The sequence below is a fragment of the Mustela nigripes genome, chromosome 3 (assembly GCF_022355385.1).
Source record: "Mustela nigripes isolate SB6536 chromosome 3, MUSNIG.SB6536, whole genome shotgun sequence".
In the NCBI taxonomy this organism is placed as follows: domain Eukaryota; kingdom Metazoa; phylum Chordata; class Mammalia; order Carnivora; family Mustelidae; genus Mustela; species Mustela nigripes.
The window spans coordinates 158,436,273-158,455,884 of record NC_081559.1 but is presented as its reverse complement, the minus strand read 5'-3'; the positions used below and the strand labels follow the sequence as shown (position 1 = coordinate 158,455,884).

At 40.3% G+C, this 19,612-nt stretch overlaps 1 protein-coding gene across 3 annotated transcripts in view; it reads right to left on the bottom strand.

The window, feature by feature from the left end:
* The window catches only part of CPQ (carboxypeptidase Q), a 383,503-nt gene that overhangs the window by 28,226 nt on the left and 335,665 nt on the right, over positions 1–19,612 (bottom strand). For all 3 annotated transcript variants that reach the window (XM_059394904.1, XM_059394903.1, XM_059394902.1), the window contains one exon: positions 13,760–13,851. In XM_059394904.1, the coding sequence (XP_059250887.1) occupies positions 13,760–13,851 (92 nt within the window). The remainder of the gene's footprint in view (positions 1–13,759; positions 13,852–19,612) is intronic.

Sequence of the window (19,612 nt, the reverse complement as noted above, 5' to 3'; positions counted from 1 at the left end):
TTAAAAAATATTGACCCTCATGAAATCTCTATTCTTTGAAATCTTAAAAAAATAGCAAAAGAAGGGATCCGTCCAAGGGTATCTCTGTCCTTGGCTTATCAGGCATAGTTGCTTGGAAGTAGAAAGCTGAACTTGGTATGTGGAGGGTCTTAATATATTTTCCTAGGTGGGTCTAAGCTCTACACATGCAGAGAATATACAAACAGATAAAGACATACACTATCTCCATCTCTCAAGGATTAGAATTTTGCTCTTATTTTTTCTTTTCTTTTAAGATTAGAGGCACTGGGAGATGTCCTGAGGAGGTATCCCGGGGTGCCTCTGATCTGAAGACAATCTTTTAAATAGTAGAATGATCTTAACATTTATTAGTGTGAGAAGGCGTTTCATATCATTAAAAGTTATTTTTAGATTTTTTAAATTTTATCTATTGTCCAGCTAAAACTTTACTTAGAAAATGCCCTCAAGCTAAGAGAATATTATAGCAAAGATTAAAAAGTGGTTTTTTGGTTTTTTTTTTTAATCACTGTAGCAAGATTTAGAAAGTCAACTTCAGGAACAAATAAATATATTTATTTTTAACCTTTCCAGAGCAGGTGCCCATATAAAACATTGAGAATTACTGGTGACAGCTGATGTCTGCATGATTATACAATATCATCTAGCCTTATACTCCAAAATGCTATAGAATGTGGTTCTCTGAAAATGTTGTAGAATGTGTTTTAAACTAAGCATTTTGAAGTGACTTCTCCATTTTTCCACTCATGTGTTAACTATAACCACCATGCCTGATTTTATTGGTGTGTATGTACTTCAGACTACAACAAGTGGAGATATATACACTCATATCTATATAAATCCTATATTTAAGATGGACGGCAGAGAAGTACATGGTCATAGAAGTCATTATGGCTGGTCTTGAGAGAGAAAAGCTAGGTTCAAGTTCAGGTTTCGTATCTTGTGGCCGTGCTTTGCGACACTGAGGACTTTCTTTACCTCCCAGGGCCTCTTCATTTTCACATATAAAATATGGAAAACGGTACATTGCCTGGCAACTTCCAGAGTCATTATTTTTATTAAAGTCCATGAAAGAGTATTCTTATTTATAAATGATCACACTGATGCAAGAGATTACAATGACATCTTGTAAATAGTACGAACTTGCTACATATTTGTTTGGGAAATAGGATCGTTAAAAATTCTTGATGGTTTCTTTTCTCTCTGTAAATCTACCCAGAAAGATCTCTAGTACTGGATTTCTAGATCTATTAAAAGGAACAAATTACTTTCCCTCACATGGAAAAAAAAGGACAGTTTTCACAAAGAACTTTTCCCTCTATTTACTATTACATTCTCTTCCTTTTGACCTTTCCTAATTCAAATGACAAAACAGCTTGATTGTTTCCCATTTGGCTCTGCGGGGTATAATAAAGTATTTCCCAGAGCTTTGGAGAGGGAAAAACAAAAACAAAAACAAAAACAAAACCATGGAGTTATGCCAGTGAGGGGGAAAGGATGCATGCCATACATTCTCCCAGCCCTCAGTTAATGCTGGGAGAGTTTCCCAAAACACATCTACAAGTATTTACTATAGCATTGCCTGTGATTTCATGGGGTGGTGCATCTCACTGGGCGAGTTTTATTAAATGAAACTACAGAAATCTATAAAAGCCAATTATACTCCTGTTTTAACTAGTAATGGAAATTCTGTCTAATCTCAAAATGGCTCATGCTATGAAACCATTTTAAACCTTTCTTGAAAGGTCTTGTTAAGCTTTTAAAATGTGAATTGTTGTTTATATATGTTTTGCCATGTGGGGCATAAAAGCCCTTTAGAAATTGATTCTGAGAACTCTCCTTTAAGAGAACTCCGAGACCAAAGCAGTTTAGACAAACTGCTGGTTGCTAGGGGTAACCTCAGCTTCTAGAATGAATAATCACAGATGCAGGACAAGCACTTGATAAGAGTATGCACGAGTGAGGTCTTCTGAAAGAAAATAAAGAGTAAAGCCTTAATCTCTGGGTTAGGAAAAACAATTATGCCAAGATCAACTCTATGAGGGGACAAGTGGCACATTTGAGACACCAAGGGACTTGGGTTAATATTTAGAGGATGACCCATTAGAATGAGTTCCACAGAGAAAGACAGGACTACGGAAAGTCTTCAGGTTGTAGTCACAGTGATGTCCTGTGATTCTGCTTTTCAGTTCCCTGTTTGATCTTCAGCCCTGAAAGTAACGTAGTTTTAGTCCCACCGATTGTGGCTTCTAGACACTGTTTCTCAGAGAACAGAAGGAGCTCACCACCCAGTAGCTGCTTTGTGGCATTGAGCTTACTGGCAGCCCTGCCAGTTTTGTTCTGCCCATTCATTCCTCACGCCGTCTTTGACAGGCTGTTCTCTGACAGTTATATATTTATGACTCTAGCAGAAGGACAAAAAACCCACAGCAGACAGAAGTAGGGCACAAATGTCCAGAGGGGCTACTGATTATCACAAGATATGATGTGCTGGGGGTCTCCTGGGAAAAGCCTCTCTCCCAGACAATAATTCAGATTTTAAAAATGAAGCACTGTAGGCAAATCTACAGATAAAACTAGGATGTGGCTATAAATCGTGAATGACAACTGTTAGGGATTAGGAAGAGAGTTGTTAAGATGTATTGGAGTGTTCATTTCTTGGAAAGACCCTTCTGTGTGTAGAAGGGCTTAAAAAAATACTTTAAAAAAATACTTTAAAAAATACATTTGAATACTATTGCATTTAGTTATCTTAATTAAGGGTTCTGTTGTTGCTTCAAGAAATTTTGCGAGAGTAAGCTAACCCCTTCCTCCAACCAGGGTACCAGCCTACAGTGTGACTCCTGGGCTGGGTACCACTGAGGCAACAGACCGACCTGGTGATGGTGTGTTCTGTCAGCAAAATACCTAACTGGAAACAGCTGTCCCCTCTTGAGGGCTAAGCTTACAAACAGGTCTCCTAAGGCCCACTAAGACACAATTCAATGTAAGCCACAAGACACCCTCAATGTGAGAATTTCACTACGTGCTACAGATTGCTTCCACCAAACGGTAAGGCTGTGAAATTGGTGGAAAAGGCTTCAGAAGGAAGTTTCCTAAACTTCTCCCCCATAAGGGTTTAAAACAGGAGTCAGCAAATGTAACCAGCATGCCAAATCTGACCAGCTGCTTATGGTGGTTGTTTTTTAAATACCGAGTGTTATTGAAATCTAGCCATGCTCATTTGCCTACTATTGTCTATGACAGCTTTTGCACTACAAGATCATAGTTGAGTAGAGAGGCCACATGTCTTGAAAACCAAAAATCTTCACTATTTGGATCTTTAAGGAAAAGCTTGCCAAACTTGGTTTAGAGGATGAAGGGAAGAAGACAGTCCTGGGCAAGTTAAAATAGTGCTGGTGACTCAAAAGTGGTTTGCTGACTCTGTAACTCAGTAAGTCCCAAGCACACGGGATGGGACAATTTGGTTCCAAAGGCTCTGACCCATATAGGTCACTTGTGAGCCTCAGGCATGACACTTCAGTTCAGATTTGTGTGTCCTGGTGTGCCAAGCTGATTTCCTTAGAAAGCTCATGCACCAAATATGCTACAGGTCCTTCTGGGTCAGATCACGACCTGTCTGGCAATAAGGAGGCACGGAGGCAGAAAGTATTTGTGCCTAGCTGGTAACCTCCAGTAAGCTGGTAAAGGAGGCTAGATGCAAACTGGAGTTCTTCTACATGCTCTCAGGAATGCAGAATAAGTGCGATAAGATGCCCGCCACGATGTCACAAGAGACCTCAGTGTTTGGGCACAATGTTCCCAAAACGAACCTTAAAAGTGTAGTCACGTTCTATGGGTTACTGATGATAGCAGAACAGTCAGGATAAGGATACCGTTACTTACAGGCATGGAGCTGCAACTAGCACTCCAGACAAACTACACTGTGATCTGACACCATAACGCATTGCGGGATAAATATTGCCCCGCGACTGTAGGCCAAGTCCTGACATTCAATGACTATGGAAAGATACCATTCTAGTTGTCATAGCCTGTCATTTTACTTTAAATATTCCTTTTCTCCTATATGGAAAAAAAAAAATAAAAACTAACCAAGAAGGATTCTTTCTAAAGAGATCAAGGAAAGAGGAGAGTTAAAGCCTACTCACTTTCATTCACAAGGTGACATAAGGCAATTCCCTAAGATCAAAGGGAGTATATGCTGATACTTCTGCCCAGGCTGACATGCATCTCTATGTAAATGCCACACATACAGAAAATTCTGAAGCCCCACAGTCATAATGGAATTCTACGTAGGAGAATGCAAACAAATACAAAAGACAGCCCTTTCCCTTTACTAAAAAAAATTAATTCATAAATTCTAAGAAGACCTTAAAGAGCTCCCAGGTGTGCTATAGAAATTATGTGAATGTTGGAACTACAAGGGCCTCCAGACCAACAAGACACTGAGAGAAATGAAATTTAAACCAATTTTGTGATGTGCTTGACCAACAAATGCAAACATCTAGGCAATGAAAGAAAAACACAGGATGCATAAAATCCTGGCAGGACCGAGTGAGATTGTAACCTCCTATCAGGACGTCCATACTGCAAAGGACATTAACGATAGAAGAAGAGCCACGCTGGAGACATGGTGCAGACACGGTTATGCTGAATGGGTATATCAGTTCTATTATTTTTATAACCAGAGCTGCAGATGAGCACAGAACTGTTCCCACTTGGGCAGTGGTGTCCTAACTATCACTTGATAGAGAGGCAATAGGGCCAGTGAAACAAAAATGTCTACGTAAAACCATTTGTGCAGATAACATAAGAAGTCCCACAAGCATTTCCACCATGTCCCTTTATTTTAAAATGAAACATGAACCTATGAGGGTTGGGAAGCTGGCAAGAACTCCACTACTAAAAGAGGAGTATGTATTTTATGTATTTTTACATAAGAGGACAATTTGTTCATCAGTATGGCAAAACGTACACATTCATTTCAACTTCTTCTGCTCTAGAGTTGGCGAGAGTTAGGGGAAACGGATGCATTTAGAAGGATCATACATCTCATCCCTCATTTAATAAAGGCTATTTAAAATATCGCCCTAATTAATGATTACCAGAACACAGCAGTGTTCATAATCCCTATAATTCAATTGCCAGTAGTTTGTGTAATAAATCAGGAAAAGGTTAAAATATTTTTTATGCCAGAATAGAACATATCAATCTATTTTATTTGATTACCTTGTGTAATGAGGCTTTTCCAAGGCTAGATTACCTTACTCATTATAATTATGACAGATATTTTTGCTTAAAATGGGAAAGATTAAAAAATGTCAGCAATCTAGTTGAAGCTCTTCTAGGATGTTTTTTCCTCCTTTGTACATTTTGGGACATGAGAAATGACAATATACTCTCCTTCCAAGAGTAGAGAAGATAGTAACATGGTTCCCATGAAAAGCAGATTAGGCGAATGGCATCTGGACAACACTCATTTTATTCACTGATTTGAAAATGAAATAAAATTGTCTATAATATTTTCTAATTTCAAAGGTAAATTCCACTCTTACGAGTGAACTCTTAAAAATCACTGGAGCACTATGATATCCTCCTATAGGTGGTGACATTTCCTTCTTAGTGAATGCAAGCTGAATTCAACCAATAAAGAAGTTCATGTTTTTAACAAATAACTTCATCAATAAAGAAGAACATAAAGGCATCCGGTACCATCTTTCTTCCCTTTTTCTAGAATAACCTATGTTTGGGGCATAAGAGAAATCTCCCTCCCTCAACTTTTTTAGGGATCTTTCTTGCCTCGGGCTCCCTTTTGTCTCCATTGAGTTCCAACAGCCCCTTGTCTCCAGGTGAAATCTGTGCTCCTGAGAGTCAGCTTTAGTTATGAACTGGAAGGTATGTCTATGGCCTGCTCTTCCAAGGGGTTTCTCTGAAATGAAATAAGGTCACTCCAACCATTAACAACCCCATAAACCTCATGCAGGATAAAAAGGCCTTGTGTCACCTTTAAATCATAAGGCAGAACACAGAATGAAGGTGACCCTCTCAAAGACAAGAAAGGAGAAGAGTGAGAGAATGCTGACCATTAGAAGTGGAGGCAGGACTTTCCTTAGGACTCTTCAGAACTGTACCTTGAAAAACAAAATATTAATCCCACAAGCATGGCCAGAAATAAAAAGTCTAACAATATAATGTATTGGAGGGGACAACTAGGACTTTCATAGGTTGCTGGTGGGAATGCAGAAGGAGACAGCCTCCTACATCTTTGGCAGTATCTAGCCAAGCTAGACATATACCTGTCATATGACACAGCAATTCTACTTCTAGAAAAGAAATGTATATGTCCACCAAAAAATGTATATGTCTACCAAAAAATGTGTATGTTCACAAAAAATTTGTGAACACACAAGTGTTCACAGGAGCCTTATTTATGATACCTAAAACTAGAAACAACCCAAATGGCCATCAACAGGAGGATGGATAAAGATGTTGTGGTCTAGGGATACCACAGAAAACTCTCTGTGCTAGAGAGGGACCAACCACTATGAATGAATGCATCCACATGGGTAAACTACAATGCCGTACTGTTTTGTGCGAGAGGCCGGATTCAAAAGTACAGACTGTATGAGTTCATTTATATGAAATTCCAGAACAGGCATAACCGATCTGTGGTGATAAAAGTCAGTATTAATAGTTACCTTAGGTGGAGTCAGAGGTTGATCTGAAAGGGAAATTTTCTAGGGTAACCAGAATACTCTGTATCATGACCTGTGTGATGGTTACAAAGGGAGACACATTTGCCAAATATACTGAGCTTATATACTTAAGATCTGTGCATTTTCTTACTGAATGCTAATTATATGTCAGTAAAACACTGTTAGCATGGGAAAGATGTTACTTCCAAAAATCAGTTACATAAGGCACAAGCAGTATACACATAAACAATTCTCGAGTCCTTGTGCCAATGTGAACAAAGTGGAAAGAACTTTAGATCAGGAAGACAACATTTTATAACTTATCGAAATATGCAAAGTAGCATTTTTTTATATTATGTTCAGTTAGCCACCATACAGAACATCATTAGTTTTTGATGTAGTTTTCAATGATTTATTAGTTGCATATAACATCCAGTGCTCATCACAACACGTGCCCTCCTTAATACCCATCAGCCGGCAACCCAATTCCCCAGACTTTTCCCCTCCAAAACTTCCAGTTTGTTATGGGCATGCAGGATGAACGCTCAGGATTATTTCTATTCTAGATGACTCCAAAATACAGTAAAAAATTCATTTCCTGGTTATTTTACCTAGTTACTGCCTCCAATGCTCTTATAAACCTTTTGGAGCCAAAGTTTGTTTTCTTGAAAAGAGTGTTGCAGACTTACTATAATAGAGTTGCATATGAGTTTCAAAATGGATATATAAACCACAAATAGCCTGACATATTACACAATTTAGTAAGGCTAGCAGTTATTATAATAGTTTGACTAATATTTCATTAAAAAGCGTAACTATGACATAAAAATAACTATAATCTGAATAAAATTTTGAAAAAATAGTTTGGCAGTAAGTTTCATCCTATAATTTTATTTATTTATTTATTTATTGACAGAGATGGGGAGATCACAAGTAGGGAGAGAGGCAGGTAGAAAGGAGGTAGCAGGATCCTTGCTGAGCAGAGAGTCCGATGCAGGGCTTGATCCCAGGACCCTGAAATCATGACCTGAGCGGAAGGCAGAAGCTTAATGAACTGAGCCACCCAGGCACCCCTCTTCCTATAATTTTAAATCACTTTAATTTTATATTTTTCTAAGAATATATTAATAAAAATAAATTGTAAATGACGATGTATTTACTAAGAAAAGGGAAGCTAATATTAATTTTAATGTTATTCCCACAAAAGTTTAATTACATGTGTCCACTAAAATAGCCTTTACAGTATTTTCACTGTTGAAAAGATCACATGGAGAGGAAAAAGGAATATATTCAGAGTAATAAAAAGGAGGAATAATAATTTTCTGCATCCTGTTTTTACCCATAAAAGTGATGCTATATAAGTATAGACAAATTTACTATTAAAGAAATACCTAATAAGAATGTATAGAACAAAGGATAGTACATGTACATTTATAGTATTTAATATCTTCCTGAAGAATACTTAATTGGCTCTAAGCAAAATTCATAAAATTATCATTTAGGTCATAAAAAGCCATAAAGGAATTGTTATATGGAAATAATAACATGAAAATATTTTATGCTTTTTACCATATAGATTAAGGGTCAATAGACTTTTTTGGTAAAGGGTCAGATGTTTAGTATTTTAGGTTTTGCAGGCACATACAGTCTCTGTTGCACAGCCAGCTAACGTTGTGAAAAACCTTCTTAGCCTGAGGTCTGTACACAAACAGATGGCAGGCTGGATTTGACCTATGGACCACAGATTATTGGTCCCTTACTGATATAGATCATTAATAACCATAACTGTACCATAAAAATGCTAGGGAAATGACTTCAAAAGTTCAAATCTTTTATTTTTACAATCACCAGAATAGTCCTCGCCAAATGAAAGTTCCATTCCTCTTTGACAGCACCTACACCTGAGCCAGGTCTCAGTCATCACGACTATGAAGGAGAGTAGACATCCCTCTTCTCCCTTCCTGATTACTCACGCACACCCTCGTGTTCCTCAAGGATCAGGTCCTGAGCCTTCCACATGACCAACATGTCCTAGCCATTTCTCCCATTTCTTACTTAACTCCTTTATATCTGCTATGCTAAGCCTTCATAGCACTCTGCACCCTGACAATGACAATGAATTTTTTGTAAAAGTAAGATAATTTTAGTAAATAATTCAGAACCCCATTACATACTGTTCATTATACTAAATTTCTCTCTCTCTCTCTCTCTCTTTTAAGATTTTACTTATTTGTGTGACAGAAAGAGAGAGAAAGCACAAGCAAGGGGAGTAGTGGAGGAAGAGGGAGAAGCAGGATCCTCACTGAGCAGAGAGCCCAATGCAGGGCTTGATCCCAGGACCCCGGGATCATGACCTGAGCTGAAGGCAGATGCTTAACCAACTGAGCCACCCAGGGGCCCCCTGTCATACTAAATTTCTTATGTGTGAGTTTAAAGTTAATATTTAAGCAGAATGTAAGGTCCTTATGGCCAAAGACCATAACTTCTTTTATTTTATCCTTCCTTTCTTCCATTTTTTCTCTCTCACTCCCCTTCCTCCCTTTCTCCTTTTTTTCCTATAGATTAAAGTATTTCACATTCTTAGAAATGTCTAGATAAGGTGTCGTATTTATTTCAAGGATAGGAATAGGGGCTAGAGAGTTAGAGAATGTTCTATGGGAAAAAGGGTAATTCAGTTTATCTTTGTAGAACAGCCAAGAGATGGAAAGAGGAGAATTCAAGGCAGAGGAATGGTGTGATTAATGATATGAAGAAAGGCCAGTGTGGGGTGTGTAAGGAACTGCTCATTTTTGTCAGAGTAGAGGACAATGGAGGAGAATGGTGTGAAACCTGAGCATGGAGAACCACAAGCACCAAGAAACTGAGTGGTTTGGGCTAAATTCTATTAGCACTGGGGAACGGCTGACGGTTTGGAGGCAGAGGGTTTATTTGAATTGAGCTTGGCTTCCAGAAGATTGACTTCATATGGGAGGCATAATGGAAAGCCTGAACTAGAGAAAAGACGGGGGACATAAAAATGAAGGGTTCTCCAAAAGTGACAGAGTGTAGAATCAATGGAGCTTTACTGTTGACTAGATGTAGGTCACAAGGAAGAGGAAGGAAGGAAAGATGGCAGGGACACTGTGATACCTGCTGGGAGGGAAGATGATGCTGTTGTTAATAGAAACAACAGACAAGGAGGGACAGTTGTGACAAAGACGATAACTGAACTTCTTTTAGGCTGAGCGTCTGTTGTAGAGTAAATTTTTTAAAGATTTTATTTATTTATTTGACAGAGATCACAAGTAGGCAGAGAAGCAGGCAGAGAGGCAGAGGAGGAAGCAGGCTTCCCGAGGAGAAGAGAGGCCTTTGTGGGGCTCCATTCCAGGAACCTGGGATTATGACCTGAGCTGAAGGCAGAGGCTTTAACCCACTGAACCACCCAGGCGCCCTGTAGAGTAAATTTTTAATAATAGTGTACTGACCCACAGTAGTAGTGCTGAAGATAATATTGCCTTTTTATTTCCCCACTCACAGATGACAATACTAGATCTTAGACTGGCATGCTTAATTGTACATTTTAATTGTAAATAATACTATAACTTTGTTCTCAGTATACCAAAGCATAATTATTATACAAGGTTCTCTCTACATCGTGAGGGTTGGGAGGGGAAGATAAGCTTTAATAAGTTGAGTTGGGCGCCTGGGTGGCTCAGTGGGTTAAACCGCTGCCTTCGGCTCAGGTCATGATCTCAGGGTCCTGGGATCGAGTCCCGCATCAGGCTCTTTGCTCAGCGGGGAGTCTGCTTCCTCCTCTCTCTCTCTCTGCCTGCCTCTCTGCCTACTTGTGATCTCTCTCTGTCAAATAAATAAATAAAATCTTTAAAAAAAAAAAATAAGTTGAGTTGAGGAGATACAGTGTCTGAGAGGCCAAAGGACCTCATTGTTGATGTCTCATATTTACTTAGTGGCACAACAAAGTCCAGACCCAGTTCTCCTGATAGCCAGTGGTGTACTTAGTTTCTTATCTGAAGGGAGAAGAAGGCCTTGGCAAGTTCAGATGTGGTACCATTCTGTGCTTGTATTTCAAGTGTTTTGGTAAGTATACCTGCAGAAGGAGGAAGGATATATTCCCTTTCTGCCATTTGTGGTTTATAAGATATAGCATTCTCTTTAACAGGAAATAGAAACTCCCATCAAGTAAATGTTTCCTGATGTCCCTGTCCTTTCATTTAATTGTTTTCTTTCATTGTTTTTCCTTCATGAGAATTAAAAACAATACAGTTATATAACTTACTGTATCCACCTAGTCCTAGTTTTCTCTTAGAGGTAACCATGGTTAGTGGATGATAAAGATCCTTTCAGACTTCAGTTAAGCAAACATAAACTCTCTCTTTGCCTTTCCACATCCATTTCCAGAACTGTCTCATAAAACCTTTCCACTCTCCCTCTGACTGCCAGCTGGATATTGATGCTCAAGGCAACATTGAGAGCCATGGTGCTGAACTATCAGTCTGGGCCCCTGAATGACTACACGGAGCAAGCCCTCCTGGGGACTGGATGGCAAAGGAGAAGAAATAACTGTCTATCATGTTGAGCCACTGGAATTGCAGGGCTTGTTCATTTCAGCAGCTATCACAACCTTAGTTAGATTGGAGGGTTTCTTTGTTGTGGCTGCAGTGAACTGGACATTGACTATTATTTTTTTGGCATTAAAAATGCTAAAGAGAAGTTTAAAGACTATCTTATTTGTCCTCCTTGGGTTGGCCCTTGCTTATTATATTTACTTAAACTCAGCTGCGCCAGAAATGATGATGCTCTTGACAATACCTCATTTACTATGTTAATCATCAGAATACAGAATGGGTCCTTTGAATTTGACTCTATCATATAAAACATGCAGAATGTTTTTTTTGAAGGTGAGATAAAGAGCTACCAAAAAGTAAAAAGCCTATGGTTCCCTTTCCGGAATTTCTTTCCATTCCTGAAAATGCAAAGCAGACCAGCCACCGATATACAGATTCTTGTAGAGAGACAACAGGGATATGGTCAAGATAAACCAGTTCTGTTAATGTGACTGCACATCCCCTGGAAAAAATGTACATGTATATATTCCTCTGCCAACCCCCTAAAAGCTTAGAATTTGGTCATTTCTGTTTTCATCTATGTCTTTTAGTAGGCCACAGCGAAACTCAAAACCTTACAGAGGAATAAACCTTTTTTCAGATCTAAGGAATTTCAGTGGTTGAGGAAAGTTCAAGCCAGATCCACGGCAGCTTAAATCCATTTTTTTCCCCTCAGAGTAGAGTATATAATCGAGCATAAATGTGCTTCAAAACAGTTCTGAGGTATTCTGTTCTGCATAGAGTCCAAGATGTATATACTCTAAAAGCTCCACCTTAAAAATAACTTAGTTACTCTTGCTGCCTCAAAATGAAGCATGAACTTCTAAACATGATATATATATTCTTTTTTTTCAGGCTCTTGTTTACCTCCTACTCTCTGCAGCTTGCCTTCTGTGTACCAGCCACTCTGAACCCCTTTAGTTTCCTCAGGGTACTGTGGACGCCTTACCTCCAGCCTTTGCACATACTGTTCCCACTACCCAATCCCCTGCCAACTCCTTTCCCTTACCTTATTTCTATTCATTCCTCAAGTCTCTGCTTCAAGGTCATTTCTTCCTTGTAGCCTATCCTGAGTGCTCTCCCAGGCCAGGTTAGGCGAGCTTCCCATCTCTGCCGTCAATACATTATCAGAACACTTCACACATTGTAGCATAATTGAAGTTCATCAATTGGTGTCCTTCTCTAGCTTGGAGCCTTGGTAAGGTCAGGGTGAACTGTTTACCAACACTAAGCCTATTGCCTACTATGAAGCATAGTAGGTGGTCAGAAATATTAAATGAAGGTTGTTGAATCTAGATTAACTCTCCTCTGACGTTCTATCTAGCCTACCACAACATATAGAAGCTGATGCTACTGACCCACTCACCATAGGACACTTAGTGGGAATAGTCTTATTCCCCAGGATCATTTGAGGCCAAAAGAACTGAAGAGGTAGAAGAGTTGAGCATAAAGCACAGTTTTCCTTTATACAGAATGTAAGTATATTCTGTGGTCAAATTCATGCCCCTGAGCTCGTTACTCTTAAGCTCTAACTAAAACAGGGTAATAGAGACTGACTCGGTAAATGATCCAAAAGGCTATAAACACAATTCAAAAGAAACAAACCTCTCCCTAATTTTGATAATGGAAGCTTGCAGATCTGTTCCTTCTAATCTGACACGCAGGACAAACACTCCAGCAACAGCAAACCAGATCCTTCTACTCCACCCACCCATCACTGCTCAGCAGCATACCCACTGATTTGGGAACTCCTCTTGAACTAACATTTGATTTGTTCCAGAGTATCTCTGAGCTTGTACACTTTGTCCTCTCTCAAAGGGGGGTGTTGGCATTAGTCTCCCTGTCCCCGGTCTTAAATGCGGCCTTGGATTTCTAATCGTGATCTTCCACCATCACCTTCTCGCCTCAAGCTTCACTGTGGTCTTCCGAAAGTCAATGTCAAACAAAGCAAGCCGTCCTCTACATGGCCGGGTCTGAGTGCTGCCATTCCACCACCATTATCAGGGCTCCCAATGACTCGAGGCCCCAGGACTTGGTTCTCAAATACCAGTGCTTCCAGGACAATTTCAGGCATTAAAGTATGGGCAAGGGCTCTGTGGGGAGAGCGAATGCTTACCTAGCACTATTTTTCTGGCATATAAGAGTAAAGCAAAACAAGAGAGACTTTAAAAAAATGGCAGCATGACAGCTGGGATTTTTCTCAGGTCACAGACTGATGTAGAAACAGAGAAGCCCCAGCTCCACACCCTCAGTTCACCAGTGCATTCTCTGCTGTGGGGTCCTATGAAGAAGGCTTCTGCAAGGGGTGTTGGCTGGGGCCAGCCTACCCAAAAGTATTGTCGAGAGTCTTCAGGACAACAGGGGGAAGCAGGGATGCTGTGGGTTTATTCACACTAATACTACACATGCAAACTGCCCGGCAACCCATGGCTACTTTCTTACCTTGTGTAACTGGTAATACTGGAAGCCCCCGATTCCACCTTGTTCCTCGGCAGTCCAGAGCACCAAACGCAGAGTCCTCTTTGGTCGCAGCCCTGGGAAAAATAATGAAAAGAAGCAATCATTCAGTTGATTTTAAATTTTTTTAAAAATGGCAAGGCCCCTCATCTGCATTCTGGAGGCACAAGGACATCAGAGGCCTACTGATGATGTCTTGCTGTTACGGCTGCTGCCGATGCAGAGTGTGGCTGACACAGCAAAGTAGTGCCCTCAGGGCTGATCTCCAGGGCAGGTTAATGGAGAAAGGGGTTGTGCAAATGCTGCCTGCAGGCCAGGAAGTGAGAGACTCTAATCACATCCTGAACTGACAACCTGCCCAGCAGGACCCAGAGGATGGCCAAGGTCGGTGGAATGTTAGATTGCATATAGAAGATGCCCTTAGCAGGAGTCCAGGCAGATCAGGGGGTCTTGCAATGATTAACAGAAACCGATCATCTGGCTCTACTTCCAGGTAAGGTGTGTAGGGGATTGCTTCTTAGCCTCAATCCACAAGGATAGCTAGCAGCCCATGCTCTCCTTGGTGAGGTCATGGCTGTGAAGCAGAGGCAATGTTATGGCTACCCATGGTCACCCTCCTCTACTATTTGGAAATACAAGGTTATTCCCTTAAGGTCAATGAAAACAGATGGAACGCAGATGACATTTTACTTACCTTCTTTTTTCACAAACAGCTTGGTGCCAATTTCATTGACTTGAGAAATACAAATTTGTATCTTGGAAGTTATTAAAGTTGTTGGCAGATCTGGCACGTCTAGAACCATTTTTGAGTGACTATGTCTGCTCAGTAGAAGTTAAATGAAAGGAAGTCTATTTCTCAAACTTAAGAAAATGGGAACACAATATGCTGGAAGTTCCATTTTGTGACCAAGAATTAAAACCTGTTCTGATTTGGACCTTGTGATGTTGTTTCAGAGAAATAAAAATGACAGAAAAACAAGAAGCTTGAATCTTTTTTAAGAGACTCCGTCCTCCTGCCTCAGGACCAGGGAGCCACAGGGAAAGACTCCAAATGGCTCTGAGAGGGACCCACTACAAACCTCACGTGTAAGCACATGAGGACGGCCACCTGGGCACGTGGCCTTTGAGGGAACAGGTTGGTCAACTGTAGTGTGGATGGGTAGGCTCCTGGGGAATGAAGCTCCGACCTGTCTCCTCCCGGCACCGACAAGGTTCTCCTTTCATAAGCCTAGAGCTAGGGAGCTGAACAGGAGCTACATTTCCCATTAAATTGGTATTGTTGTGAAGCCACTTTGTATGTGAGCATTTTACCATCATTGAAAGAGCACAGCTTTAGGTTGTGGGCTGATCTGCGTTCCCATTAAAGCCTGGGCAAGAAATTTCTATATGGAATTGTTCAGAAAATCCCACTGATGCTTTCTCCTAAGTCCACCTAGAACCCAGCTTCTCACCTCTGCTAGCACTGTGGTACCACTGTCTTCTCCCTTGGCTGCTGTCACCCCCTGACTACTCTCTGCACCAGTCTCTCACCCCTGCAGCCAGAGAACTCCTGTAAGAGTGAAACCGGATTGCCTCATTTCTCCATTCAAAACCTCCCCTAGACAGACTATAAGCTTCTAGAAGGCAGGGGTTTATGCTTCTTGGTCCCCTGTGATACCCATAGTGCCCAGCCTGTTTGGCACATATTAGGAGCCCAATAAATAGGTATTGAATGAATAAATGAATCCAAAGCTTGGAATGTCACTTGGAATAAAATTCAAAGCCTTCTATCACTTTCCCAGCCTCATCTCCTAAAACTCTTCAGCTGGCTTACTCCCAGGCAAGCTGTTACAGTTTAAAAAGGCAGGCAAGGGCGCCTGGGTGGCTCAGTCGTTAAGTGTTTGCCTTTGGCTCAGGTCAAGATCCCTGGGTCCTGGGATTGAGCCCCCATGTCAGGCTTCCTGCTCAGCAGGGAGTCAGTTTCTCCCTCTCCCTCATCCCCTCACCCCCACTGTGCTTTCTCTTTCTCTCAAATAAATAATATCTTTAAAAAAAAAAAAAAGCCAACAGAGCTGGTGAGCCCTGCAATCATTAGGCACTAGCTGCGTAACCACTGGGAAACTGATCTACCTGAAATTCAGCCGCCTTATCTGAAAAGCGGAGAGATTATTATATACCTATTGCATAACTATTTCATAGTATCATTGTGAGGATTAAATGAGATGTGATAATGTACAGAAGACAATTCTGTGCTTGGCATGTGATTGACATTTAAACACTCAGACAGGAAGTTCTTTCATAGGCATTTCAGTGCCTGCTGACAAAGAATCCTGAAGTACCCACAACCTGCTCCAGAGTCAAACTAGCTGCTCACACGCACAGCACAAACTTGTTGCGGGAAGTCTACTCAATAGATCTAAAAAAATCACAACCTTTGGTTTATCTAAAAGAAAGGTACTTAATGCCAATTTAAATCAAATGACATTTTACTTGCAACAGAGACAAAATGAGAAAGGATGAAGTACTGCAAATGAAAATTCTGAACTTTTTTTAATCCATAAAAAGGAAAAAAAATACACTTCCTTTTTGCCTTATCTCTGTACTTACCAGCAAAACAATGCCAAATCATTAAAATGACGGAATTCTCTCAATAAGGACATAGGTACAGTTAGTCAGCACAGGTTAGGGGAAAAAATCAGTTTTTAAAAGCAAACGCCCTGAATATCCCGATAGATTTGGGGCTCCACCTGCAAATCATTATTGTCCAGGATGAGTCTCCTTCACATTTAATATCAGCCAATTGGCCAATAATGCTATATTAAGATCATAAAGAAGTAATCAGCTTGAAATGAAGAATGCTAAGGCCTCCGAACAACAGCATAGCTGTCTTTAAAAAGACAAATGGTGCCTCCTTCAAGGCCTTGAGAAAGAAGCTCAGTCCCTGTCAGCACGGAACACCAGCGCCTGCTCCACGTTCAAGGTGAAGAAGAGCCAACAAAAGACGTCAGGAAAGCAGTGGTTAAGCAAATGTTGGGCTGGTCTCCGACATCTCTACTCTGACATTCTGGTAGTCTCCAAGCCTAAGACAAATGCATGGGAATTCATTCAAAGACCAGACCCTCATTCTAGTGTGGCGTTTGGATCCCCCCAGCCACCCAAGTCTGCAGACGGGCAATGTGGGGCACAGAAAGAGGCTGGCCATGAATTTGTGGAAGTGTTATTTGATTCCCTGCTCTGCCCTTCTGGCTCTGTGACTTCGGGCTAGTTACCGCATCTCCCTGGGCCTCAATTTCTTCGTCTCTACAATAAAGAAAATGGTCATTGCCTTGTGGGATTTTTTTTTTTTAAAGACTATTTTATTATTTATTTGAGAAAGAGAGTGAGTGAGCATGGGGGAGGGGAAGGGCTGAGGGAAAGGGAGAAGTAGGCTTCTTGCTGAGCAGAGAGCAGAGTGCAGGGCTCAATCTTAGGGCCCGGGGATCATGACCTGAGCCAAAGGCAGATGCTTAACCCATGGAGCCACCAGGCGCCCCGCCTTATGGGATTGTTAAGAAAATTATAAATGAGATGAGGCAAATATATATTAAGCACAGTTCCTAGCACATAGTAGGTTTTCAAGAATTGTTAGTTAGCTTCTTTCTATATCATCCCACACAACTTCTCAGTCTGTGCCAGTAAGCGCCAGGGAGATCTTGTGGGAGAGCCAGGAAAAAGGCATCGTCCTCATTCCTCATCCTTACGAACCGAAGAATATCTTTGTTTATTCAGAGTGTGTACTCAGCCAAGGGAAGAGTACAGATTTCATCTAACTTTGTAGAAAAATGCACACCACCTCTTTCAGGATAGAATGCTTCCTTATCCCAACAAAGAGCATATCCCAATCCAAGTAAATTGGAACAGGTTCCTCACTTTTTAAAACTGAAGGCCACCCAGAATTGTTAGTTTCTGAATAAACTCAAAGGGCTGGATAAATCTGAAAACTGAATCAAGCTGATGTAAGAATATCTATATTTATCATCTTAAACGGTATAATTTATTGTTTATCTCAAATCCAAACTAGATTTAAAAGAAAGAAGGAATTCTAAGTATTTAAAATAGCAACAACCATAATAAAGCAAAATCACCGATCACAACACAAGTCAGTGATAGGAACCCCAACGCAGGGATTTCATTTCATAGACGAACTGGGGTAAACGACTAGCTCAGTAGTGCTTCTGACTCACAGCCCTGGCTCTCACTCCAGCTATACAGCACTGGTTCCCAGCAAGCAAGTGAAAGAAAGTCTTAGAAATGAAGGTGAGTGGGAAGACTCTGGGCTCAGCTGCCCAGGAATGGGGTCTCATTGAGGTTTTGTTGGAAGCCGGGCAATTAGTTCCCCTTTGGGTGTATAGAAACTTCTCAGAGATCTCTCACCCTCCTGGAAAGAGGGTGAGAGCTCCCTCTCACCCTCTCTTAAGAGCTCCAGATAGTGCAGCACACCTTCTACAGTATATGGTTTTCCTCTTTAAAAAAACACAAACTGCTGATCATGTGTCAGAATTCTGTCTTGTTTATCAAATATGATATACATGCATGTTGCTTTCATTTTATTGAGGAAAGTAATAATGCTAATGGGAAAACAGCACCTAGGAGAAAAGGTCAAAACAATCTGGTTGGACTTTACTTTTCATTATTATCAAACTTAAGGATGAGAAGGTTGAGAGGTGACTTTTCATTAAACTGATAAACTGAAAAGGTCAGTTGATGGTCCTACACTTGCACCGAGGGGGCAAAACAAAATAAACTCACATTAATCCAGCCTTGTAGATAGCTTTCCCAAATCATGAATTCTAACGAATGCTATTTGTTACCAATGTGTACTGACCCAAATGCTCATTTACTGTTCAGTTTCAATCCCTCCAGAATTATGTGTGAGTACTGCTCTCCCTTCTGTGACCTAACTTTGCAGAGAAAACACAACTTTCTCTTACGGTAAATACTGTATACTCATTTTCCATATAAATGCACTAGTTCACAAATATACTTGTTGCCCAGCTGCCCAGCTCTCATTTTTCAATAGTTCAGAAGAGTGTCTATACTTAGAGAATTCTATCTTTGCCATAAATCTGATTAATGTGATATCTGTGGTACAGAATAAACAATGAAATATTATCATCTAGATTGAATGAGAAGAGGCAGTAAGTATAGTTGTTGACTACATGGATTTGGGGGTCAAGACCTACCAAGTTCTACCTTGGACAAGTTATATAATTTGTCATATGGTATATAAACACATTATTATTGTGTTTTTTTTTAAATAGGAGGCACAGTTGGACACAGATTAATTATTTTAGTGCTATAAACTGTAACTACTTCTTTTGATACTAAGGCAGGAACAGAAAGTCACTTTGAAGATCTTTTGTTCTTAGAAGTATCACTTGGTATCTTAGTTATGTACATATAAAGCAATTAGGCACTTTTGGGGGGCACTGGGACAGGGCAATAAATTGGATTTTCAAAAAAATGTATTTCAATTCAATTCAATTGGCATATACTGTATTATTAGATTCAGAGGTAGAATTTAGTGATTCATTGGTTGCATACAATACCCAGTGCTCATTATTTCAAATGCCTTCCTTAATGCCCATCACCCAATTACCCCATCCCTCCACCCATTTACAAATGCACCAAAAACCACAAGACATCCTTTAGTTAGGAATAAACCTAACTAAAGAGGTAAAGGTCTATACTCTGAAAACCACAGAACACTTTGAAAGATACTGAGGAAGACACAAAGAAAGTGAAAAACATTCCATGCTCATGAATTGGAAGAACAAATATTGTTAAAACGTCTATGCTACCCAAAGCAAGCTACACATT